This window comes from Nerophis lumbriciformis, linkage group LG12 (assembly GCF_033978685.3).
Source record: "Nerophis lumbriciformis linkage group LG12, RoL_Nlum_v2.1, whole genome shotgun sequence".
Classification (NCBI taxonomy): domain Eukaryota; kingdom Metazoa; phylum Chordata; class Actinopteri; order Syngnathiformes; family Syngnathidae; genus Nerophis; species Nerophis lumbriciformis.
In genome coordinates, this window is record NC_084559.2 from 47,399,847 (window position 1) to 47,426,195 (window position 26,349).

At 39.5% G+C, this 26,349-nt stretch overlaps 1 protein-coding gene across 3 annotated transcripts in view; it reads left to right on the forward strand.

Moving 5' to 3' along the window:
* The window catches only part of edil3a (EGF-like repeats and discoidin I-like domains 3a), a 315,932-nt gene that overhangs the window by 54,820 nt on the left and 234,763 nt on the right, over nucleotides 1–26,349 (forward strand). Inside the window, exon 2 of one of the 3 annotated variants that reach the window (XM_061986658.2) lies at nucleotides 7,361–7,390. The exons of 1 other annotated variant lie outside the window; for it this stretch is intronic. In XM_061986658.2, the coding sequence (XP_061842642.1) occupies nucleotides 7,361–7,390 (30 nt within the window). The remainder of the gene's footprint in view (nucleotides 1–7,360; nucleotides 7,391–26,349) is intronic. One more of the 3 variants, XM_061986659.2, reaches the window with a different exon arrangement.

The following is a 26,349-nucleotide window of genomic DNA, read 5'->3' on the forward strand; positions in this document are numbered from 1 at the left end:
CCCCCTGACACAAACACATCTACTTTTTAAGATCCTTCTTATCTTAGCTTTCTGGAAGACAGCTGAACCTCTGAGGTCATAGGGATTCTCTCTGGGTTTGAACCTCTCCTGTAGACACTAAGGCAGCATGTGGTTATGAGCTTTGCACGTCACAATAGCAGTGTTGAGGTCAACAAGATCATGCAGTTTTAATGTTTTTAATTTAATAAACAGAGCATTGGTATGGTCATGATAATCTGCATAATTTACAATTCTAATGGCTTTCTTTTGAAGTAAGAATATAGAGTTGATGTTTGTTTTGTAATTGTTACCCCAGATTTCAACACAATAATTAAGATAAGGGAGTACGAAATAATTATATAACATGTTAAGAGCCTTTAGAGATTTTGATTTTATGTAACATAGCAATATTTTTTGCCATCTTTGTCTTAAGTATATTTATGTACAGTTTCCAATTTAATTTATCATCTATATAGATTCCCAAAAATTTTGTTGAACACACCCTTTCTATCTCCATATCATCAATTCTTATATGACACTGTATGTTATTTTTCCTATTTCCAAAAATTATATATTTTGTTTTATTTAGGTTGATTGACAGTTTATTGGCATCAAACCATTGCTTTAGTATGTGGAGTTCGCTCTCTACAGTCTCTAGGAGTTGGCCAAGGTCTTGCCCAGAACAGTAGAGACTTGTATCATCAGCAAAGAGAATACAATTGAGTTTTTTAAAGATTTTGCAGATATCATTAATATACAATAAAAACAATTTTGGTCCCAGTACAGAACCTTGGGGCACTCCATGTGTTATAATCTTTTTATCTGAATCTACATTGTTCATATGCACATACTGTTCTCTACCACCAAGATAACTTTTCAACCAATCATGAGCAAGACCTCTAAAACCGTACCTCTGCATTTTGTTTAAAAGTAATGTGTGATGGATGGTGTCAAAGGCCTTGCTCAGGTCAATAAAAAGGCCAACAACAAACTCCCTCTTATCAATTGCAGTGGCTACCTCCTCAACTAGTTCCATCACTGCCATGGAAGTGGACCTGTTTGGTCGAAAACCGTATTGGTGTTCACTTAGCAAGTGATGCTTATCAATAAAACTGTCTAATCTTGACACAAATAATTTTTCAAGGACTTTTGAAAATTGTGAGAGTAGAGAAATAGGCCTATAGTTGGTGAACTGATGCTTATCTCCACTTTTGAAGATGGGAATAACTTTTGCCGTTTTCATTTTCTTTGGGAAAACTTATTTTATAAAAGAAATATTACATATATAAGTGAAGGGAACAGCTATAAAATCAACAATTTCTTTGATCAGAGAAAAGTCCAAGTCACAGCAGTCTGTTGACTTCTTGTTTTTCTGAGAATTTACAATTTCTGTGATTTCACTTTCATAAACGGGGGAAATAAAAAACGATTCTAAGTTCCTTTGAATGGTTTGTTCATTAAATTTGACACTGTTTTCAGGTTGTACAATTTCATTTGCTAAATTAGATCCAACATTCACAAAGAAGGTGTTAAAAGCATCCGTTATTTCCTTAGGGTCATTTATAGTTTGATTATTTTCTATGAAATAGCTTGGATGTTCCTTATTTGTCATGTTTTTTTTAATGATACCATTTAAATTTTTCCACGTACCCTGGATGCTATTTTTATGTTGTTCTAATAGGTTACAGTAATGTGTTCTTTTGCTGTGCTTTATTATTTGTGTTAACTTATTTTTGTACATTTTATATTTGTGTTCAGTTTCTTTGGTTCTGTGCTTTAAATGTCGTCTGTAAAGATAATTTTTCTTTTTACAGGACTTCAATAATCCTTTTGTGATCCACGGTTTGTCCTTGACAGTGCTGTCCTTAATGTCATGTTTTTTCATTGGACAGTGCTTATCATACAGTGTTATGAAAATGTTGAGAAAGGTTTCATATGCCTCATTCGGGTCTGTGGAGGTATAAACCTCCCCCCAGTCTTGAGCACATAACTCAGACTTGAATGCTGCCATAGTTTCTGGTGTTTGGTGTCTAACAAATCTATATTGAACTGCTATTTTGGCCCTTCTCTCATCAAAGAAATGGTGTAAAATGCTGAATACAGGCAGATGATCACTTACGTCATTGAGTAGTAGTCCTGCTGTTATTTGATTCTCCGGTTGATTGGTGAAAATGTTATCTATCAGTGTGGCAAAGTCTACTGTTATTCTGGTTGGTTTTGTGATAAGGGGAAATAAATTATTGCTGTACAGTCCTGTTATAAAATGGGTTGTTTTGGTACTGTCCATGGGGTTCAGAAGATTAATATTAAAATCACCGCACACAATATGGATCTTGTTTGATTTATTAAACAAATAATCCAATTTTTGATTGAATGTATCTAGACATGATCCAGGTGTTCTATAAACACAACTGACATTTATTTTTCTACTTCAATTTCTACAGTTATACATTCAAAAACTCCAGCTATAGCAGTTGATTTGCTGTCAATCTTCCAACATTTTAAATCTTGATTTACAAAAAGTGCTACTCCTCCTCCCCTTTTTCCAACTCTGTTTGTGGTGAATAATTCATAACCATCCAATCTTATTTCACAACACTTGTTCTCACCAAGCCAAGTCTCTGAGACTGCAACAATACTAAATTTATTGAACTGGCTCAGATATTCTCTAATATTGTCAACATTTTTATACAAGCTTCGGCTATTAAAATGTATTACAGTAAATGATTTGTCCACATTCACACATTTAAATTGTTCGTCTGTGTAGTACTCACAGTTTCTGGTAATATTATTGTAAAGATTACAATCGGGATCTATGTCACTGCCAAACTCATTTGAATTGCAGTTGTAATTGATATTGTCGTAGAAGTCTAGTTGGATGTGATTATAATTATTATACAGTTCACTACTATGATTATTATCAGTATTTCTACATTCTAATTCCTTATCACCAACATTGGTAAAGGTATTTTTTAATTCACTCTCCATTATATTTTAGTTTTTTCTTTTTCTTTGTACAGATAACACATTTGTATCCACCTCCACTGAAACACGCACACACACCCACACACACACAAACACACACACACAAACACACCACTGACAATACTTTTACTCTATTATGAGCGTCCCAAAGCAGTCCAAATGAAAACAAGTTTGTATTTGGTATTAAGTTAGTGTTTATACGTGGTGTTGAGTATATGTCTTTATGATCCAAGGTAAGAAAAAGTAAAAAAACAACAAAAATAGTCTGAGCATTCCAAAAATAAGCTCATCAAAAATCTCACTGTAGCTGTCCTCATCAAAAAAGGAACAATCAAAAAATGAGCTCGACAAGAGTGCAATTGTGACTGTCCAAAAAATGGAACAATCGACATTATCTGAATTGTTCGAGGTCTTCAAGTTCTCTTACCAGTATCACTTTAGCTTTTTCCGGCGTAGATCCATTCAGCTGAATGAAAACCTTGCAGTTTCTTGTCCATGTGGCTCCAATCTTGTTGTTTTTCCTGAGGATCCGTGCTTCCCGTGCTATATCCCATATTTTCTTGGTCGGATGCTCGTTGATATACACCGCTGATCCCTTTAACTTTCTTCCTTGTCTCAGTAGTTCCGTTTTGTGTCTCCGGTTTACAAAGCGCACAAGGACTGCAGGCTTTGCTTTGTCTCTGCGTGGCAGTGTATGACACGCTGAGATATTGTTTGCATCCACGTGTATGTCTTTTCCTTTCAAAAAGTGCAAGACTTGGTCCTCCAGAGTTTGCAGATCGTCTGTCTCCGCGTCCTCTCCAACATTCCTGCCCGCCGTAGCAGCTCGGGCATATGAGCGCGGTCTGATGTTTAGTCCCGTGATGATGACATCTTCCATCCTTGTGTACTGCTCTAAATTTTCAACTCTCCTTTCAAGATCAGTTATTGTCTTGTCTTTTTGTCGGATTGTTTCTTTGAGTTTCCTCACTTCATCTACAAGCTCCGTTAGCTTGCTTAGCTGTTGGGAGACGCTAGCCAGGTCCCCTGACATGAAGTTTAGCGACTTGCGTATTTCCTCTGTCATTCTACATCTGTGCGCTCTTCTTTGGAGGAGGCATGACAAAAATTACATCAATGCTTCCCACGCCTTTTCTTTGTTTCATTTGCAAGTATGATATAGTAGACTTTGCATGCAGTTGCAATTCCAAGACACACAGTATGTTGCTCAGCCAGGACGTAGTCTTTGAATTTGTTGAGTTGAATGTTTCTGTGTTTTTTTGGTTGAGTTTTACATAGTATTTAAACTTAAAGGTCTACTGAAACCCACTACGACCGACCACGCAGTCTGATAGTTTATATATCAATGATGAAATCTTAACATTGCAACACATGCCAATACAGACGGGTTAGCTTACTAAAGTGCAATTTTAAATTTCGCGCCAAATATCCTGCTGAAAACGTCTCGGTATGATGACGCCTGCGCGTGACGTCACGAATTGTAGAGCACATTTTGGGACAGCATGGTGGCCAGCTAATAAGTCGTCTGTTTTCATCGCAAAATTCCACAGTATTCTGGACATCTGTGTTGGTGAATCTTTTGCAATTTGTTCAATGAACAATGGAGACAGCAAAGAAGAAAGCTGTAGGTGGGAAGCAGTGTATTGCGGCAGGTGTTGTGCCGGATAACGCACCCCCGCCGTAGAATGCACCCCCTGACTGTTGTGCCGGATAACACAGCCGGTGTTTCATTGTTTACATTCCCGTAAGATGACAGTCAAGCTTTACCATTGGCCTGTGGAGAACTGGGACAACAGATACTCTTACCAGGAGGACTTTGAGTTGGATACGCAGTCGCGGTACCGTGAGTACGCATGCAGCTGCGGCTTCCAAACATTTGATCGCTTGCCCGTACGTGCGTGCCGCTATGTGCATGTCACGTACGTAACTTTGGGGACTTTGGTGGAATATATGTGCTGTATGAACTTTGGGGAGGTGAACGGTACTTTGGGCTGTGGGATTGAGTGTTGTGCAGGTGTTTGACTTGTATTGGCGGGTTATATGGACACGTCCGTTTGTTATGCGGGATTAATTTGTGGCATATTAAATATAAGCCTGGTTGTGTTGTGGCTAATGTGTTTATTTACTGTTTTAGTCATTCCCAGCTGAATATCAGGTCCCACCCGCCTCTCACAGCACCTTCCCTATCTGAATCGCTCCCACTGCCCTCTAGTCCTTCACTCTCACTTTCCTCATCCACAAATCTTTCATCCTCGCTCAAATTAATGGGGAAATTGTCGCTTTCTCGGTCCGAATCGCTCTCGCTGCTGGTGGCCATGATTGTAAGCAATGTGCAGATGTGAGGAGCTCCACAACCTGTGACGTCACGCTACTCGTCTGCTACTTCCGGTACAGGCAAGGCTTTTTTATCAGCGACCAAAAGTTGCGAACTTTATCGTCGATGTTCTCTACTAAATCCTTTCACCAAAAATATGGCAATATCGCGGAATGATCAAGTATGACACATAGAATGGACCTGCTATCCCCGTTTAAATAAGAACATCGCATTTCAGTAGGCCTTTAAGTTTTGTACTTTTTACACACCACATGTTTGATTGTAATGTGCATCTTTGTTGTAGTTATGATGACCACATTTTGAGGTGTTGAAATCGCAATGTAAAATGGCAATCTGATGGACGAGTCTGGGTTTGAAGGTTGCCAGGGAACGGTACATTTTGGCCTGCATCGTGCCGAGTGTGAAATTTGGTGGAGAAGTAATTATGGTGTGGGGTTACTTTTCAGGAGTTGGGCTTGGCCCCTTAGTTCCAGTGAAAGGAACTTTGAATGCTCCAGGATACCAAAACATTTTGGACAATTCCATGCTCCCAACCATATGTGAACAGTTTGGAGCGGGTCCTTTCTTCTTCCAACATGACTGTGTACCACTGCACACAGCAAGGTCAATAAAGACATGGATGACAGAGTCTGGTGTGGATGAACTTGACTGGCCTGAACCCGATAGAACACCTTTGGGATGATTTAGAACGGAGACTAAGAGCCAGGCCTTCTCGACCAACATCATTGTGTGACCTTACCAATGCGCTTTTGGAAGAATGGTGGAAAATTCCTGTAAACACGCCTTCCCAGAAGAGATGAAGCTGTCATAGCTGCAAAAGGTGGACCGACATCATATTGAACCCTATGGGTTAGGAATGGGATGGCACTTCAAGTTCATATGTGAGTCAAGGCAGGTGGCCAAGTATTTTTGGCAATATAGTGTATGTCTACAGCATATCCAATGTAAATTAGCATCAATCCAGCACATTTTCAAAAGTAGAGCCGTACTGCACTTTCAAGGGTCTGAACCGGCGCATAGTCTGCAACCGGACTTGACGTCAAGTGCAACGAAAAAGTATCAGTATATGGTACCATTTAATTGTATGTGAATCAGTACCAACAGAAATCAGTTGATACATATAAAAGTAACACATTTTGTACCCATCCCTAATTACAGTACTATACAATACTTTGCGCTTGGTTATTGTGGTATGTTTGGGAACACAATTTGAATCTTTCGACAATGGAATGGGCTAGATTTGCAGCTTCTGGAGATGCCGGCATCCATAATTGTCTTCAGGCTGTCTGTGTGATTGGTGTGATATTAAGGCTCTCTGTATGTTAATTCCTTATTAGTATTCAATGCTACTCATAGAAACATGTCTCTGACATTGAATCATGCATTATTTACGCTCACACGGTTATTGGGATTCTGTACAATTAGCACTATCGTTAATTAATCGACAGGCGTATTTAATTTTTTTTTCTCCGTTTATATTTGCTGTTTTATTGGAAAAAACACATTGTGAGCATTTATTATGATCTTGCAGATCGCTTGTGTGTATTTTCCCACCACCCCATTAGTGATGGCAATCCTATTTGTCCTCCCGTTCGCCAGACGCCCTTGTTATTTCACATCTGTGTCCAGTTTTTCTGGACCATTTTCAGGGCAATTTTACAAGCGATGATGGAGATGGAGGACCGTGGTTATGATGGTCGATGAGCCAAAACTTAGCCATTGAGCTGGAGTGGAGCATGGCAGTCTGTGCTTGCCGCGAGCAAGCTCGTGTGCCACAGGGGTTAATCCGACATTGGTCCAGAATGATGAATACATATTAGTCCAAGGCCTGCAGCCAGGACCTAGGATACTTGCTGAGTGTAAATGGGGGATGGGCCATTTTGGCAAGATCTTTAACCTCGAAATGCATGAAATTTGTTACAGCCCGGATGTGAGTACGTAATGCAATTACTTTTAGGCACAGGCAAGCAGTGTGTACACTAACATATTGGAGATTATGCTAATTTCCCTTTTTTCCCCGTCCACTTCATGTCTCTACAGCAGCAGATGGTGAGGAACCAACTTCAGCTGGTGAGCGATTTTTAGACTTCATAATGTCGATGTGTGGCTTGTATGCATGCATGGTTGTGTCCCATGCCATGCATTGTCCTTCATTCACTACCTATAGAGCAGGGGTCTCAGACCCTCGGCCCGCGGGCCAATAGCGGCCTGCGAGACATTATTTTGCGGCCCGCACCTTAGTATGAACATTTTATGTTAGTGCGGCCCGCGAGTTTTATATGAATGCCGCTTGACAGCGTCATACTTGCCAACCCTCCCTATTTTTCCGGGAGACTCCCGAATTTCAGGGCAACCATTCTCTCGAATGTCTGCCGATTTTCACCCAAATAACAATATTAAGGCGTGCCATGATGGCACTGCCTTTAGCACCCTCTACAACCTGTACAAACAGCGTGCCAGCCCAGTCACATGTTGTATTTGGCTTCTGTACACACACGTAAGTGACTGCAAGACATACTTGATCAACAGCCACACAGGTCACACTGAGGGTGGTCGTATAAACAAGTTTAACACTGTTACAAATATGCGCCACACTGTGAACCCACACCAAACAAGAATGACAAACACATTTCGGGAGAACATCCGCACCGTAACACAACATAAACACAACAGAACAAATACCCAGAATCCCATGCAGCCCTAACTCTTCCGGGCTACAATATACCCCCCCCCCTTGCGTTGGTTGAGGTGGGCGGGGTTAGGGGGGGGCAGGGTTTGGTGGTAGCGGGGGTGTATATTGTAGCCCGGAAGAGTTAGGGCTGCAAGGTGTTCTGGGTATTTGTCCTGTTGTGTTTATGTTGTCTTACTGTGCGGATGTTCTCCCGAAATGTGTTTGTCATTCTTGTTTGGTGTGGGTTCACAGTGTGGCGCATATTTGTAACAGTGATAACGTTGTTCATACGGCCACCCTCAGTGTGACCTGTATGGCTGTTGACCAAGTATGTCTTGCACTCACTTACGTGTGTCTGCAGAAGCCTCATACAACATGTGACTGGGCCGGCACGCTGTTTGTATGGTGAAAAAGCGGATGCGACAACATGTTGTAGAGGACGTTAAAGGCAGTGCTATCACGGCACGCCCTTAATATTGTTGTCCGGGTGAAAATCGGGCCAAATTCGGGAGAATGGTTGCCCCGGGAGATTGTCGGGAGGGGCACTGACATTTGGGAGTCTCCCGGAAAAATCGGGAGGGTTGGCAAGTATGTTGCTAGGGCGGCATAGCCATTCAAAGAAGGTGAATTCAGAAAAAAGTGCATGTTAGATTTTTTTAATAAATCTTTTCTTGCGGCCCAGCCTCACCCAGTTTCTGCATCCAGTGGCCCCCAGGTCAATTGAGTTTGAGACCCCTGCTATAGAGTAACATTCCATTAACACACACAAATGTTTTTACTCGTGCCCAATGCTTTGCAAGTAAAGAAACGATTTTCTTCAATTAAAATATCAATTCGCAAGTTAAAAAAAACAAGTTTATACATAAAGATAAAAAACAAATTGAAACTTTTGGCAGTCATTTTCCACCCTTTTGGCAGCAATATCATACCCTCATAGCACCTGTAATTCACACTCTACAACGACAGGTGGTGCTGCTGAGTCGAATTCAGGCCGTCAGAGCTTCTTGTCCCTTCTCTCTCTCTTCCCATTTGACCACAACGGCATAAAAACAAAACACAAGAATGATTTAAAACGCGGGGTTAATAAAATAAATATGTTGAATTACAGGTTCCCCTCTCTTCTGTCCGCCATTTTACTCCCCACCCTGCTTCGTCTTCTGTTATTTTTGGGTGAACGGCACCATGTGCAAATCAATGGCGCTCTGACGGCCTTAAATGGACTCAGCAGCACCACCTGTCGTTTTAGAGTGCGAATTACAGCTACTCTGTGTGCAAGTGTGTGGATCGTGCTGGGTGGAATATTACTGCCAACATTTTTAACTGGAAAAAAAAGTGAAAAAAAATTCCACTTACTACATTATATATACTTGCAGTGTGTATATAAAACGTTGCTGAAGGCTACAACAGTGACTCCCATTAGCCACATCTTTCAAGTGATTTTTATCATCTAAAAAAAACATGTATGTTTTGGTTTCTCATAATGATTGTGAATGACAGGCACAATTCCCCCAAAAGTGCAATTCCCCTTTAAGTCATCCAGCTATAAGATCTTTAAAAGTATACAATGATATTGCTGAATTGACTATATGTTTATTTGTTTTAATTTATGACACACACACACCCACGGACATAGGATTATCTATTATTCAATCTTGTCTTTGTAGCGTGATCGCCTCCTTTCTCACAACATGGTGTGCATAACTGTACCAGTTTGCACCCACATTGATAAGTGCTAAATATTGACGCAAAACCGCCGTCAGTCTTGATAAATCACATTGCAACTGTTACTTTAGAATACGATGACTCAAGTAAAAGTAAAAAGTAGTCATCAAAATAGTTACTTGAGCAAGTAAGTATTCCGTGAACAAAACTACTCAAGTACTGAGTAACTTCTGAGTGTTTTTTTAATAGCTATACTTTAATGGTTCTTGGACTAAAATTGTAGTTGATGTGAGTGTGCGTGTGTAAAAAATAAAAAATATGTATAATTCACTGCAGCATGTTTTCTCTAGTTTGTAAGTGGAATTTTTCTAGGCTGAAACGTGAACATTTCTACTGACACAGATGACAGCACATTATATATTTTTATTTTAACTAGTTTGAAAATAATTATTTAATATTTTTTTGCTGCCTTGTCTGACGTCATGTCAGTTGTTGCAGTCAGTACGCACTAAATTAGTCGGATTTGTCATATAATTAAGTTTCTTCTATTTTCACTGTTACATGTGAAGTTCCAGTTTCCATGCGCTTATTTCTAATGTCATTGTTGGCCATATGCAGTGTGCCTCTCGGACACTAGGGGGCGAGTGTGGTCATTTCAGCTTGTTTAGCGATGTGGAAATGTAAAAATACAGTGGGTTAGTAACTTTTAAGCTCTGGATCTAACAGATAACTACACATTTCCACCACAATTTAGTGTTGTCGGAAATGTTGTATCGTGTTTAAATGACACTTGTGTTTATTAGGATCATTATAGACAGAAAAAGATGGCAATTTTAATAAACTGTTTTAAGAGGTTTCTGCTTACCGGTTGTCTCAAACAGCCAGGATGTGTTGGTGTCCATCCAGTCATCCATTTTCTACCGCTTGTCCTTCTCGGGGTCACAGGAGTGCTGGAGCCTATCCCAGCTTCACTCGGGTGGAAGGCGGAGTACACCCTGGACAAGTCGCCACCTCATCACAGGGCCAACACAGATAGACAGACAACATTCACACTCACATTCACACACTAGGGACCATTTAGTGTTGCCAATCAACCTATCCCCAGGTGCATGTCTTTGGAGGAAGCTGGTGTACCCGGAGGGAACCCACGCAGTCACGGGAAAACATGCAAACTCCACACAGAAAGACCTAGAGCCCAGGGATCGAACCCAGGATTGTATTGTGAGTAGGGATGATGTTTGATAAAAAAATCAAAGAGTTCGGGCCTATTATCGAATCCTCTTATCGAACCGATTCCTTATCGATTCTCTTATCGAGTCCAGATAGGTTGTTGTATATGGAAAAAAAACACACAATATTTGGTTTAACAAAAGCTCACTTTTATTATATTAGAAAATAATTAAATCTAATAAATAAATAAACATTGACTGTTACCCCTCTAAAAAAATAAAATAAAATAAATAAATATTGACTGTTTTTACCCAAAGTATATTAAGTGGGATTTTTCAGAAAAACAAGTATATACGGCGTGGCGCAGTGGAAGAGTGGCCGTGCGCGACCCGAGGGTCCCTGGTTCAATCCCCACCTAGTACCAACCTCGTCATGTCCGTTGTGTCCTGAGCAAGACACTTCACCCTTGCTCCTGATGGGTGCTGGTTAGCGCCTTGCATGGCAGCTCCCTCCATCAGTGTGTGAATGTGTGTGTGAATGGGTAAATGTGGAAGTAGTGTCAAAGCGCTTTGAGTACCTTGAAGGTAGAAAAGCGCTATTCAAGTACAACCCATTTATCATTTATCATTTATACAGTAACACAAAAACAACTTGTCTCTGTGATCACTATAGGTGTATAAATAATAATATAGTGTTAAATAAAATCAGTCCCTTGGGCACAAAACTGAAAATAATACAGCTCTCCAAAAAGTGCACTAACTGTTTGTTATGATGCTTTGACATTTTTGCACTTTATTTCTTTATTGAAAGAAAATTCTATGAAGAGAAAAGTTGTTTGCAAATGTGGTTACAATGCTAAAAAATGAAAAGTTAAAGCTAAAAAAAGAAATACACTTTATTGAGTTAACATTATTTCTATATAGGGGGAAAGATGGGATGTTATGAGCTAGGGAATATAACAACTACACTATCCAGCATGCAACGGGAGTAACTAAGAATGAGGTTATGAGCACGTCAAGAATTCAGCCAACATGCCTCGTCTGCATTATTTATAATTAGACAGACAACACATATACAGTGTGATTTTGTTTTGTTTACAAGGAAAGAAAAACAAACGTTAAAAAAGGGAGATCATGTCATATATGTAGTATATATCTGTATGTACTGCGGTTGCTTTACGATCGTTGCGACAGCTGCCGTAAAGGAGGTGCGTTGCTAGCCTGGTTGCTATGTTTCCGGTTGGTCGTAAACGTGTTGGTCATGTGTTTGTACCCTGCTCAAATCTCTCAGTAAAGTTATTCATTGGATTATACCTTTTGTTTTGAACTTCATTACACCTTGGAGCGCTTTTTCCAGTCCATCGTTTTTCCTGCTTTCCCTATCTGCGCCTAATGACTGAGCTACGTGACGTCATTTCTTGTGATGTCTCACGGGGCATTTCTGGTTGGGACGGGATTCGTTCCCAGGGATTCGAATAAAGAACCAACTCTTTTTCTTTACTATAGTGGTCTCGATAACAGGTACCGGTTCTCAAAAAGGGATTGGAGTCCAAGGACTCGGTTCTTTTCTTATCAAACAACCGGAAAATCAGTTTCGAGTATCATCCCTAATTGTGAGGCACACAAACTAACCCCTATAGCACCGTGCACACATTCTAAAACGTGTTAAACAAGTAGGTTTCTATTTTATCACACCGGAGGCTTGTTATTTCTAGATAGGTAGAATGCAAGGCTCCATTTGATTGGTGGGATGGAGTCAAGCGTTACTTGTGCCTAAATTGGATTAGTCAAAAAGAGTCATGTGACTGGTAAGCTCTGTTTGATTGGTGAAATGGAATCAAACGTCACTGATACTTACCGGTTCATTGGATTGGTGAAACAGAGTCATGTGTGAGTCATGATTTTTGAGAAAATGAAAGTATTTTAAGTGTACCTTATAGTCCAAAAAATACGGTACTACTAGCAAACCCCTGAAAATAAATGTAAAAAGTGTCTCACCTTGGCACACATACACATTCACACTGCATGCAACACATGATTGTTCATTGTCCTTGACCAAAAAAAAGGGTTTGAATGGTCTTGATCAATTGGCAGATTTTAATATAGATGATGTTTTTCCTTTATGTTACTTCTAATAAGCACATGGGTCCAACATAGAAAGTGTTTGGTAAAAAAGAAAAAAATCTTAATGTATTTTTTTTACACATCAAATATTCAATCTTGCTTATAGTTCAGTTCTCGTGATGAAATGAATGTGCAAATCCAAAAATGGCTTCTGCGTTAAGTGCTTCAGCCAAGCCCACAGGTTTTATTGTGTGCACATTTCATATGAGAGTCAATACAGGGAGAACAGCAGGAGAAAGAATGATCAAATCTGTTATCGACCCAAATTAGGTATGACTTGCGACCACTGACCTGGAACTGGACTTGGAGAGAAAATAGGACAGTATAATGAGGAAAGTCACACATGAGACCACACAGCTTGTCAGTGCTCGTGACACAATTTTGCATATCAGCGGTTATCTTTTAATGTATCTCATCTGCATATTCCGTCCCTCTTAGGTGAAGGCAATATTCAATGCTTTACGTGCTGTGCGCCTGAGACCAGATTGTACAAGCACATCGTCCTCCTAAACTAAATTCACATTTTAATGGAAACTCGTGGGTAGAGGGAAGAAAATGTGCTTAGTCTGTATATTGTTGTCAATCTGGAGAGATACAACTGATAAATTGGATCCATTTCATCTCCCTGAGCAACGGCTGGAACCTTCCTTTGTGTTACTATGTCTACTTGCCATGTTGCAAATGGAACATTTCTTATTACTGTGACCCATTTTGAATCTGAGAAAAAACGTCTGCCACATAAATACAGCAAGCACAGATCAATGTGCCTCACTTTTTCTTTTTAGTGCACTTTCTTTTAGTTTGTTTAATGGATTCAGTCTCATTTATAAACAAAGTCTGATTTGGCCTGAGACAAAATGTGCATTGTTCTTCTTGGTTTAATAGCGTGTCATTATGATCTTCCATTATGCATCAAGAGCCTCTAAGATTCGATCATCCAAATGTTCTACTTCAAAATCAATGCGGAGTCATTAATCACACATGCTCGAAGCCTCTCATTGGTGCTCATCTTGTGCATAGGAGTGTTTGATATACAATGGGAGGAACGCAAGGTCATGTACTCTTCTGGAGGAGAACTCTGTTACAACTCTGTTTTATCTTTGACAGTACAAACATGGTGTGGACCGTATTTTTTGGACCATAGGGCGCACCGGATTAAAAGGTGCACTCAGTCTATTCAGGTCGATTTCCATAAAAAAGGGTTGCATTAAATGATTTTTTTCTAAATGTAAAACACTTCCTTGTGGTCTACATAACATGTAATGGTGGTTCTTTGGTCAAAATGTGACATAGATGATGTTTTACTGACCATCTTCAAGTAGCTTTCCGAGCGTCTCTTCAGGATGCACCGTTTTGTGGGCGGTCTTATTTACGTGGCTCACCTTCGACAGCGTCTTCTCCCCGTCATCTTTATTGTAGCGGTGTAGCCTGCAAGGACGGGAGTGGAAGAAGTGTCAAAAGATGGAGCTAACTGTTTTAAAGACATTCAGACTTTACGTAAATCAATAACGGAGCAGCATCTCCTCACCCGTGGCTCAATAATGCAACATCAACGGCGGAAATGTGTCCCGTGAAAAACCGTCCGACCGGAACCCTCTAACAACTAAAGTTCCGTGGGCGAATTATGTAAACTAAACCCACTACAGTTTTTAGCGCTTTGATAGCTAGTCTTCTAACAGATATAAGTAAGAACTTCACACTACTTTATATTAGAAATGGCAACAGCGGAGGATGAATGCCACATAAGAATATAGAGAAACAGAAGAAGCTTATGACTACCGTGTCGCCACAGACAACAAAGGCGGACACGCACGCATTTTCAGGACTTATGCAGATCCGAAATACACATCAGCAGGTACCAGAAGGTAAAAAAAGTTGCTTTTGCATAATATTGCGAAACAAGACGCCAGATAATATGTCTTACCTTATACACACACACCATAATAATGCGTCGACAATCCATCAAGCGGTGCAGTTTCATAGCTTACCGAAGTCGTACTAAAAACATTTTGACAGATTTTTGAGCGCCGTGTGTAATGTTATATATTCTCATTTTAAGTTAGGTGTTGTTTACTGCCATCATATTGCAGTCTACACGTATCTCTTATGTATGACTGCCATCGACTGGTCACAGATAATGTATCAAATAAAATTGCTTCGAGGTCAGTAAGCACAACCAGAATTATGCCGTACATTAGGCGCACCGCATTATGAGGCGCACTGTTGATTTTTGAGAAAATGAAAGGATTTTAAGTGCGCCTTTTAGTCCGAAAAATACGGTATATTAATCATGTTTAATTTGGCTTGGACAAAGACGCTCGGAAAATAAAGAGAACACTGTCAACACATTTAAAAAGTTGTGCGAAAAGTACGTGATCAACTGGTGCTAATCAATGCTCGTCACAAAAAAATGATCACTTACAGCTTGATCCCCTTGCTAACTGTGTATGTCCGCCTGTAAGTTACTATCACCTCCATTGTGGTAAATAAACTACATTTCTTACTATTATTATCACTGGGGACTGGACGGTATCACAAATGGACATAGAGCAGCAGGCGCTAAGAAGCCATGCTAACTGCTAAAACAGCTTAAAACAACAGAAAAATTAATGCTTAGTTTATTTTAAAATAAGTTATATTATGATATATTTTCAACATTTAAAACACTTCTTTGTGGTCTGCATAACATAACGGTGGTTATTTGGTCAATATTTCAATAAGATTATGTTTTACAGATTCTCTTCAAGCCGCTTTCTGACCACCTTCTCAGGATGCGCCATTTTGAGGGCGGTCTTATTTATGTGCCTCCACTTTGACTGCGTTTTTTCCCTGCCAGGCATTTTCTAGTTTTTTGCGCTTCTATATTGAGTCTACTGACAGATATAAGTTTGAACTAGTGTTGTACAGTATAACGGTACTCATAAAGTACTGCGTTACTAATAAAAAAAAAAAAGGTACTATACTGCATTTGAAAAATACCAGTATTTTTTTTTCAAGCGCAGGCTGATGGCACGCTGAGGCGCATGTCGCAAGTCAACATCAACACACGCACAGACCACTTCTAAGCAGAAACACTGTAGAAACAAAAGAGGAAGGCACTTTAAACTTGAAGCGCCATTTTACAAGCGTTGCTAACATATCTAGCTAGTAGCTAGATGCTAATATTCGTCCACACAGTGTTTTAGCTTCTTCTCTTTCACTAGTCCTCGCTGCCATGCCGACAAATAAACGACGTTTCTTGCAAGTATCATCCATAAGCTACACATGCCTCACGACACACCGTAGGACAAAAGCTAACCGCTAACAGCAAGTTAGCACTCCTGAATGTAAACAAATGGGTAAATATATACAAATGTCGATTGTAACGATACCAAGTACAATGATTGATGATTACATTGATATTTTTTGTTATCACAAAATCATGTGTCTTTCTTATTGTTTATAAGTCTCTGGAACCGGGAAGACTTTAATCACGACCAATGTATGATCCTGTAACTTCTTGGTATTGGATCGATACCTAAATTTGTAGTATTGCCCAAAACTAACGTAAAGTATCCAAACAGAAGTATACGTGATTATTACATTTTAACAGAAGTGTAGATAGAACATGTTAAAACAGAAAGTAAGCAGATGTTAACAGTAGATTAATAATCAATTTTATACCGCTTGTCCCTCATCATTTTGACAAATTACTCGAATGAGAAATGACACTAGTATGTTCACTGTTATTTAATGCCACACATTTTCTTTGATTGCAATAAGAAACGTATGTTCGATGTGTCACGATATTTTCCATTAAAGTAAAGCCAAAAATTACGTTTTTTGTGATCCACTTTATTTTTTGGAAAAGTATTGAAATACAATTTGGTACCCGCGCTAAAATATTGGTATCGGTACAATCTTAGTACAAACTACACATCCTTTGTATTAGAAAAGTCAAAAGCGAAGGATGCATGTGCATGTATGAGCCACTCTGCCCCTCTACAAGAGGATAGACAAAAAGAAGGAGCTTATTGACTACAATGTCGGACTAGAATGGCGGTCTTGCGCAAAGCTCTTCAGGTAAAACTTTACCATGTATGGAGATATCCGATATCCGTCCTAATAGGGAAAATTCCAGATGGCTTGCTTGGAGGAAGTATGAAAAAGGGTAAGATTGTTGTATGAATATCTTTGCTATGCCTCCATGGTTGGGTTTCAAATTTTCAGGACTTATGCAGATCTAATACCAATAAGTAAGAAACGTTGATTTTGTGCAACCGGTGCACTTTAACAGAAGTGTATATGGAACCACATATTAGCAGAGAATAACCAGCTATGGACAAAAAATTAACGAGTAGATTCATAATTCTCATTGCACGCAAATTTGGCGTGAACCCAGGATGCAAAGACAGAAAGCGGCATGCAGGCAAAAGGGTTCATTTGAGTAGAATGAGCAAGAGGACTTGTGCAAGGCACACTGTGGCATACAGGAAACAATGCTATACAAACCCTCCTGATTGGCAATTAAGAACAGGTGTGCACCCTAATTGCCAACCAGGAACAGGTGAGGAGAATAGCGCTCAGCAGCAGGGATAAAGTCACTGCAGAACAAACCGCAAAACAGGAAGTAGAACAAAAGTAAGAGCGTGAGACAGGAAAAACACTGAAGAATGGAAAGACAACACAAAACCCCAAAACTGCCATGCAGACTGTGACAAATAATATTTTAGAGCAGGGGTGTGTACAAATTGCGCCAAGGGCCCAATTTCAGCCCGCAGCTCATTTTTATTGGGCCTTGATAGATTGTAAAAATACAATAAATGAATTATTATTGAAATACGCTACAAGTAGTGCTGTCAAACTATTACGTTTTTAAATCAGATTACCACACTTTTGAAATTGGATTAATCACAATTATTCACAAGTATTACCAGTAGTATTACTTGCTTGCATCATTTCAATTAACTTAAACATTTCAATGAATTTAAAGTATTTGGACAAATGAAATGTTATTCTTAGAATAGATTAGAACAGGAGTGTCAAACATACGGCCTGGGGGCCGGATCAGGTCCGCAAACAGATGTTATCCGGCCCGCGGGATGAGTTTGCTAAGTATAAAAATTAACCTGAAATTTTTGAATGAAAGAAACTGCTATTCTAAATGTGTCCACTGGATGTCGCAATAGCAATTATTTGTATCTTTGTAGATGATGCTACATATGTACAAAAAAACACAGAGGTTTGTAAATCAGTCGAGGAAAATAATCAAACTATTTAAATAACATAATGTATTTTGATTTTGATATCATTTTTTTGTCTTGATAGATTGAAAATTAACACCAATGAGTTGACTGATGAACACTATCACATCATTTATTCATTAAATATAAATAACGACAAAGTATACATGCTATTATCCGCAACATGTAAGTGTAAAAATACCCAATAACGTTATAATTTGTGAATTTTCAGAATGTGCTTGTTCTATTTTTAAACAAAGAAAACAATCTGAAGTTGTCTTTATTTTTAAGTTATCGTGCCGTGATTTTACCAGTTCGGCCCACTTGTCTCCATGTGGCCCCCGATCTAAAATGAGTTTGACACCCCTGGATTAGAAGTTAAGGGGAACAAAATAAATTACGTGATTAGTCTTCATATACCCATGATTAATGCAATATATACTAAATGTAATCGAATCGTTACATTTCAAAATGTACCGTTTCTGAATGTTATCGTTCTCCATGTATCTAGATATGTATCGGATCTTATTGGAGGGGCACACACTTTTAGTGGATATTATTTTCTTTACTGCTATACAGGCTATACACTTCCACGTTTCCGTTTATGATAGTATCAGTGAAGAAGATATACGGCATTACAAGGGTTGCTGAAATGTGAGATTTTTTAGACAATATAATTGTCTTTTAAAATGCCATCTTAAAATAGTTAAGTGTAGTATAAAATACTTGAGTGGCCTTATCACAAGGTTAAAATAATGACGATTACGGTCATATAACTTGTATCTACACAGGAAAAACAAAGTATCTTTTCCTTTCTCGTTGCCCGGTTAAATAGACTATATTAGGGCTCTTCGATTAAGGCATAGGTGCCAAACTCAAGGCTCGGAGGCCACATCCTTTTAAGTGGCCCGCAAAAGCCTGGAAATAATATGCATCATTAAAGTACTTTAACTTTTCTTACTAAAATATATTTGTTCTGTCCATTTTTTACAAAAAAAAATACATGCACTGTATGCAGTTGCATGTCTTTTGAATTTCAATATTATCTAATAATACAAAAAAATATTATGTTATCATACATTTCAAATAATATTTTATTCAAATAAAACTGCTTTACTTATCATTTTAAGGCAAGTTATCCCTGACATTTTATGCTGTAACTACGTTAAAATTTACGGTAAGAAACTGGCAGCTCTGTTGCCAGAATCTTACGGTTAAAAATAAACTGTTGTGCCATTTTTCCATGTAAAGTAATACACCGCTGAAACAACAACCTTAGATTTTACAGTTAAAAAACTCAGTCGCCAGGATTTTACCGGAACAAAACGGTGGTACCGTGGTTACAATAGACTTTAGAAACAACAACAACCGTAGATTTCATGGTCAAATTGTGGCGACTGAGCTGCCAGTTTTTTATACCTCAAAATTTACAGTTTTTTTTAACTGTAAATGTAAAAAAAATATATAATAACCAAATGCATAGGAAATTATGTAAAAATATGAGGCGAATCCGTCATTCACTGTTAGAATCGGCCCTCTGAGGGCAGCCATAACTGTGACGTTGCCCTCACTGAAAATGACTGTTTTCATAATCAAATCTGATTAGATATACTCGTGATATATATGCCCGACATCTATGGCGTCTATTCTTTTTTGTTTTATTTTCCAGAACACAGCTAATGAAATGCCCACAAATACGCAGATCTCATTGTCAACTTCTTCCACCTAAAACAAATGCATAAACAACGACGGTCAGGATTGAGGGCCGCTTGTAACAGTGAATGCACGAATAGAAAAGTATAATCGCCTCATTATATTATTGTACAATTGCCTAAGCATTTGGTGATTTGATTTGTGTACGTGGCAGCACGGTGGTAGAGGGGTAGAGAACCTATGGCTCTAGAGCCAGATGTGGCTCTTTTGATGACTGCATCTGGCTCTCAGATAAATCTTAGCTGACATTGCTTAACACCATAAGTACTGAATAATTCCGCTGGTCATCACAGTGTTAAAAATAACCACGTATCAACCAGACTACAAAGCCATCAGCAAAACCATGCAGCATTAATGGTAAGAAGTATTTTATTTATTATTGGTTACCTTCAGAATAACAATGTTATTAAAAAGAAAAAGAGACTTATTATACTCTAAAAATGTTGGTCTTACTTAAAAATGCACGCATTTAGTTGTATTCAGAGTTAAATAATATTATATAGCTCTCACGGAAATACATTTTAAAATATTTGGCTTTCATGGCCCTCTCAGCCAAAAAGGTTCCCAACCCCTGGGTTAGTGCGTCTGCCTCCACAATACGAAGGTCCTGAGTAGTCCTGAGTTCAATCCCGGGCTCGGGATCTTTCTGTGTGGAGTTTGCATGTTCTCCCCGTGACTGCGTGGGTTCTCTCCGGGTACTCCGGCTTCCTCCCACCTCCAAAGACATGCACCTGGGGATAAGTTGATTGGCAACACTAAATTGGCCCTAGTGTGTGAATGTTGTCTGTCTATCTGTGTTGGCCCTGCGATGAGGTGGCGACTTGTCCAGGGTGTACCCCGCCTTCCGCCCGAATGCAGCTGAGATAGGCTCCAGCGCCCCCCGCGACCCCGAAGGCAATAAGCGATAGAAAATGGATGGATTTTTGTACGTACAAATTGATGAATAACTTGCTTTGAAATCGTAAGTCCAGGTGGCAAGCAGATATTTATGTATTCATTGTTATTTTTACAAACTATAACACGGTATATAATAATTAGGGGTGCTAAAAAAATGTTTTATCACATTTGAATCACGATTCTTATTCATCTCGATTGTAAATTGTTTAATCATTTTTAAAAATCGAATTTGTTTAATTTTTTGGCCAAATTAGATTAAAAAAAAAACATTTTCTAGGCCATATCTATGCTTACTTGGTGCACATATGTGTCATATGTCAGCAACCAAAAGGAGGTTTTGTAACCTGTAAGCTGTTTTGTTAAGGTGTTATTATTATACCAAATAATACATGGCAAAAATCAGTTTGAATCGAGAATCGATTATGATTCAAATCCTCACCCCAAGAATCGGAATTGAATGGCGAGGTGCCCAAAGATTCACACCAATAACAATTGAATATTTGTTGCCTGGGCAGGTAGTATCAAAGTTTAAAACATATGGAATTTCCTGTATTACATATATGTTTTTCTGTCAAAATGGTAACAATGAAAACATTTAGCAAGAAAGATGAAGTATGCACAATATTTCCAGGCTTTCGCGGGCCACATTAAATGACGTGTCGAGCCGGATCTGGCCCCCGGGCCTTGAGTTTGACACATGTGATTTAGAGGAAGTAAATGTTGTGACAAGGTATCCGTAGCTGAACCTGCAGAAAGATCATTACCGTTCCCAGAGGGGAGGAGTGAGGGAGGCCTCTTGTTTGAGCAAACTCGTTGAAGCTACACGTCCGGTCTTTGGGCAGTGCAGGTTCTGTGTCTTCCATCTTAGAAGGTCCTCCCAACACACCCATTGTACGTACGACGCCTCGGATTTGTCTGCAAGGTTGATAGTCGAATAAGACTTCTCCCAATCCGAACGCAAAATTGTTTATTCTAAGGCCCCTTCTAAACTAAGCCAACTAAGGTTATCCAGGGTAAATTCCACCTAACCTTAAATGACCATTGTGTGCGTGTGGACATGGATAAGACCCCCTCAACCTGCTCACGTCATGGTCACCTCCAGTGTTGCTTTGTGTGCAAGTTCTTAAATTTAACTTAGCTGAACAATATCCAGTGTTGTGGTATTTCAATTAACTAGAATCGAGTGTGCTGTGGGGACCCGAATAAATTAATCACATCTTTAATGGACATGTGAAAATAAACAATGTGATAAAAAACATTTTACATCAACCAATCTAGGGATCTAGATATCTTGTCAGGACACTCCTCACTCTTTTGCCTTCACCTTCATTGTCCATTCATTTTTGGTGACTTTATAAACTCTGGACCTAGACGTGGCAGACAATAAATGATAAATTCTGCTGTGCTAGTCCAAAAGTATTTACCATTTTCCGTAGTCTTCCTCTCGACGGCCAGGTAATACAAAGCACACACTACCTTTTTTTTTTATCACATCCATGGGAGCCCGCATTCTCGTTGTCTCTCCTTCGACAAATGGACAACGTTTTTTGGTAAGTATAATCACAGCTGACCTGGACATTGGAAAGTTCTTTTGCCGTCTGAGAAGTGTAGTATCCCAAACAGCTGCAATTGCTTTCTCTTAAGGTATTCATGTGTGATTTCCACAAGCGTCTGTACAGACGAAAGGAGAAACACGGGCATGTCTGGATGACTTGCCTCCATATTTCCAGTGGTTAGCTCAGAGTTACGAAACCGCTTTATTGGCTGGCTGTGGCGCGTTCTTTCTGACAACACTTCCTGTGTGGGGCGCGGTTTTTCTGGCGTCACTTCCTCTTCGAACGATCATTGAGTCCATACAAAGCTAAGAGAGATTCAAGAAATAGACGGCGCACTTACCCGTGTAAAAAATTGTCCGAGGGGGGGGGGCCTTAAACGATGATTTAGTGTGGCCAAAACGAGGCTGTTTGTTTAATGAGTTATCCGGCTTAATGTAGACAAGGTCTGACGTACTAAAGACCACTGCTTCTAAAGAGGCTGGGTAATCTTCAAAAAGTCACACATGGTAATTGGTGCTATTATAGACAAAATGCTGTTGCTCTTGATGTAAATCAAGAGAAACACCTTGTTTAGAAGAGACCTTTAAGGACAGTGCTGTGACATTTCCATGACATTTAGTTTCTACAAGACTTTCAAAAAGATGCCCATCTTCAGTGTGACTTTTCAACTTGCATTACTGTTTGACATATTCCAAGCCATTCTGCCTCTGCGTGATTTCTCATCCGTTGGATTGTAAGTGCATTTGTCAGACTTTGTCAAATGCTGATGGGCTGAAATGGCAAAATGGCAAGAGCACAGCGGTGCGGTCTAAGGACTGTCAAGTGTCCCCTGCTGGGAGCACAGATGTATTATTGGCACCAGAGTGCCAACGTTGATCAGTCGGGGTAAAGGATGGGTTCACTGACTATGAGCTTGGGAACCTCATAGGCCCATCTGTAAAGAAAGGCAGGGTAGAAATAGATGTGACACAATTAGGCCATGTCAGATTTGGCTGTAGCCTGGCCGGCTGCTCATTCACAGTGGAGGAGCATCCATGTCAATTTCACACTCCCAAGGGGTTATGAAATATGTTTCTTTTAACATTTGACAGTGTGGACTAAAGGCTGCCTTGGAGCTTTTTACTGTGTAGCGTGAAACACACCTGCCAATACAACGATGCGTGTTACTGAAGATGTGTTGTCATCAGTCGCTATGTTTCCATGCACTAAATTAGACTGATTTCTCAAAGTTAGTTGTTTTTTATTTTCACACCTATGTGTGAAGTCCAACTGTCCATGCTCACTCTCAGACCCTCTTTACACTAAGGTTATCCACGGTAAATCACACCTAACTTTATCCGTGTCCACTAGGGGTGTGGGAAAAAAATTGATTCAAATTCGAAGCGCGATTCTCACGTTGTGCGATTCAAAATTGATTCTCATTTTTCCGTTTTCCTCGACGGCCAGGTAATACAAAGCACACGCTATCTTTTTTATCACATCCACTGGAGCTTGCATTGTTGTTGTCTCTCCTTCGACAAATGGACAAAGTTTTTCGCTAAGTAGATACACAGCTGACCCGGCCGGACATTGGAAAGTTCTCTTGCCGTCTGAGAAGTGTTGTATCCCAAATAGCTGCAATTGCTTTCTCCTAAGGTATTCATGTGTGATTTCCACAAGCGTCTGTACATGTAGAGGAAGGTAAAACACGGCCATGTCTGGATGACTCGCCTTCATATTTCCAATGGTTAGCTTCAAGTTACGAAACCGCTTTATTATGAAGCTGGCAGTGGCGCGTTCTTTCTGACGTCACTTCCTGTTTGGGCGAGGAATTTCTGCCGTCATTTCCTCCCCGAACTCAGTTTGTAAACGATCAATGAGTCAATACAAAGCTAAGTACCGGAAATTCAAGAATTACACAGCTGACTTACCCGTGTAAAAATTTGTCCGAGGAGGGGGGCCTTTAACGCTAGTTTAGTGTTGCTGAAACGGGGCTTTGGCTAAATAATTATTCGTTTAAGGGGTTGAACGGCTTAGTGTAGATATGGCCTCAAATGCGACTATTGGTCATACGCAATGTGCCTCCCGTACACTGGGGGGCGCTTATTTTTAAATTTAGCGCGGATAACTATGAGGTCACACTAGGGTTTGCGGATCCTTGCAACTTGTTTTAACTGATGTCTGCTATAATATTGGCACAGATTACAAATATTACGTCTCTAATGGCAATGCTGATGTTAAATAGCAAACAGCATCAAAAAATGATCTTGGATTGCGCTACGAACATGACGCTACTACCAAGAATATATTGGGTCAGATGCAGGTTAGATGCAAAGAAAAATCGATGGAAGAGTTTTTTCGAAACAATTTTCAGACGAAAGTCCTTTAAACAAAACTTTTGAATGTCTCAAAAAGGCTTTGTGGCTTGATGGAAGGAGTTTTAAATCCGAAGGAAAAGAACGTTCATGCCCCGACTGATATCCAGAGGAAGGTTGCTATTGTTCTGGACTATCTAGCCAGTTGTGCGAAAAGTGCTCGCACAAATGCAGCGTGAAGAGGTTTGTGTACGCTTTATCGTTCGCCTTTAATGTACTTACTTCATTATCTTTCATGTCATTGATATTTAGATTGGGAGTCCAAATTAAGTGGGCCTCCATAAATAAATCTCAGTTTCTTTTTTTCTATCATCGAATCACTTCCAAATGTTCTGTTCTCCTAATTTGTGAAGCAAATAAACAGTCCCCTCTTCATGACAATTGTTGCTATGTTTTTATCAAATGGTATCTTCTTCCGGGTTGTATCCCACGCGTTGGGACTGCTGCATCCGCGATACGAACGGTCCTCTCCGCCCAGACACACGCCCTCAGGAGATCTGGTTTCCAGTCGCATAATCCAGGTGTTAGTTCAACTTTTAAAAAATCAAACATGATCTAAATAAGGTGTGTCCATGGGTTGTAAGATGCTTTTTTTTGAGACGAACTATTTGAGAAATCGAACTAATTTAGTACATGGATACGTACTGAGTGGAACGTGAACCCTTGTGAGACATGTTTGTTTGCCGAGTATTGCTGATAGTGTGTTTGATTCTCTGTCTCTACAACTTGAGGGATCAGGAAAAATCAGCTATCCGTTCTCTGTAATCCCGAGCCTGCCCCCTGTGTGATCCAACCTAATGTAAATGTATGGTAAATTAGAAAAGCCCTTGGGCAGCACAGACCTCTACCAGGCCCAATCTCCCAATAGTAAAGCATCATTTCAAGAATCCTAAATCTAGATGGTTATCCCAAAATCAAATCAGTTCTTTCTTATCCCATTTGTGATATTTCCTGAAAGTCTAATCAAAATCTACCCAGAACTTTTTGAGTTATGTTGCTAACTGACTACTGATACATAACCTCCCGACGGAAATATTACATTAGGTTTTTAGTTGTAGGATGTCCTCCCTGACCTGTCTTTTCTTCATCTAAGCCAGGGGTGTCCACTGGAGGCCACAGACTGAAAAATCATAGGATGCAGGCGAGGCATTTTGATATGTTTAACTTTAAAAAACAGTACAATACATATATTTTTTTCAATGCAAAAACAAAAACAGCCCGTATACCAGTTAAGTGTTATTAGCATCAGCATGTCAACTTTTTCTCGTTAGATTACTTTTGCTAGCTGTTTTATATTTGTATTATTAGAATGTGTTTGGACACACCTGATTGAAGCTCTAAAGTTCTGTCCATATTTTCAAGTTTTTGTAGGATGTTAATTAGTGCTGCACGATAAATCGAATCGACATCAAGGTTTTAATTAGTGCAGTAAATAACGGCAAGAGGCTTAGGTTTTGTTTTATTTCCACCGGCATTTGTATGACAGACATGTTTGCCAATCAGAATTGTTGAGCCTCACGTTTGTTCACCCTCTTGCTACAAACAGAGAAAAGGGCGTCTTATTTTGTGTGTTGCTCTCAGCATTCGAGTGTGTTTATTTAACAGGGGAATTAACCGAACAGAGTGACCCCTCTTTTCAGTCATTCACAATCTTTGTCTCA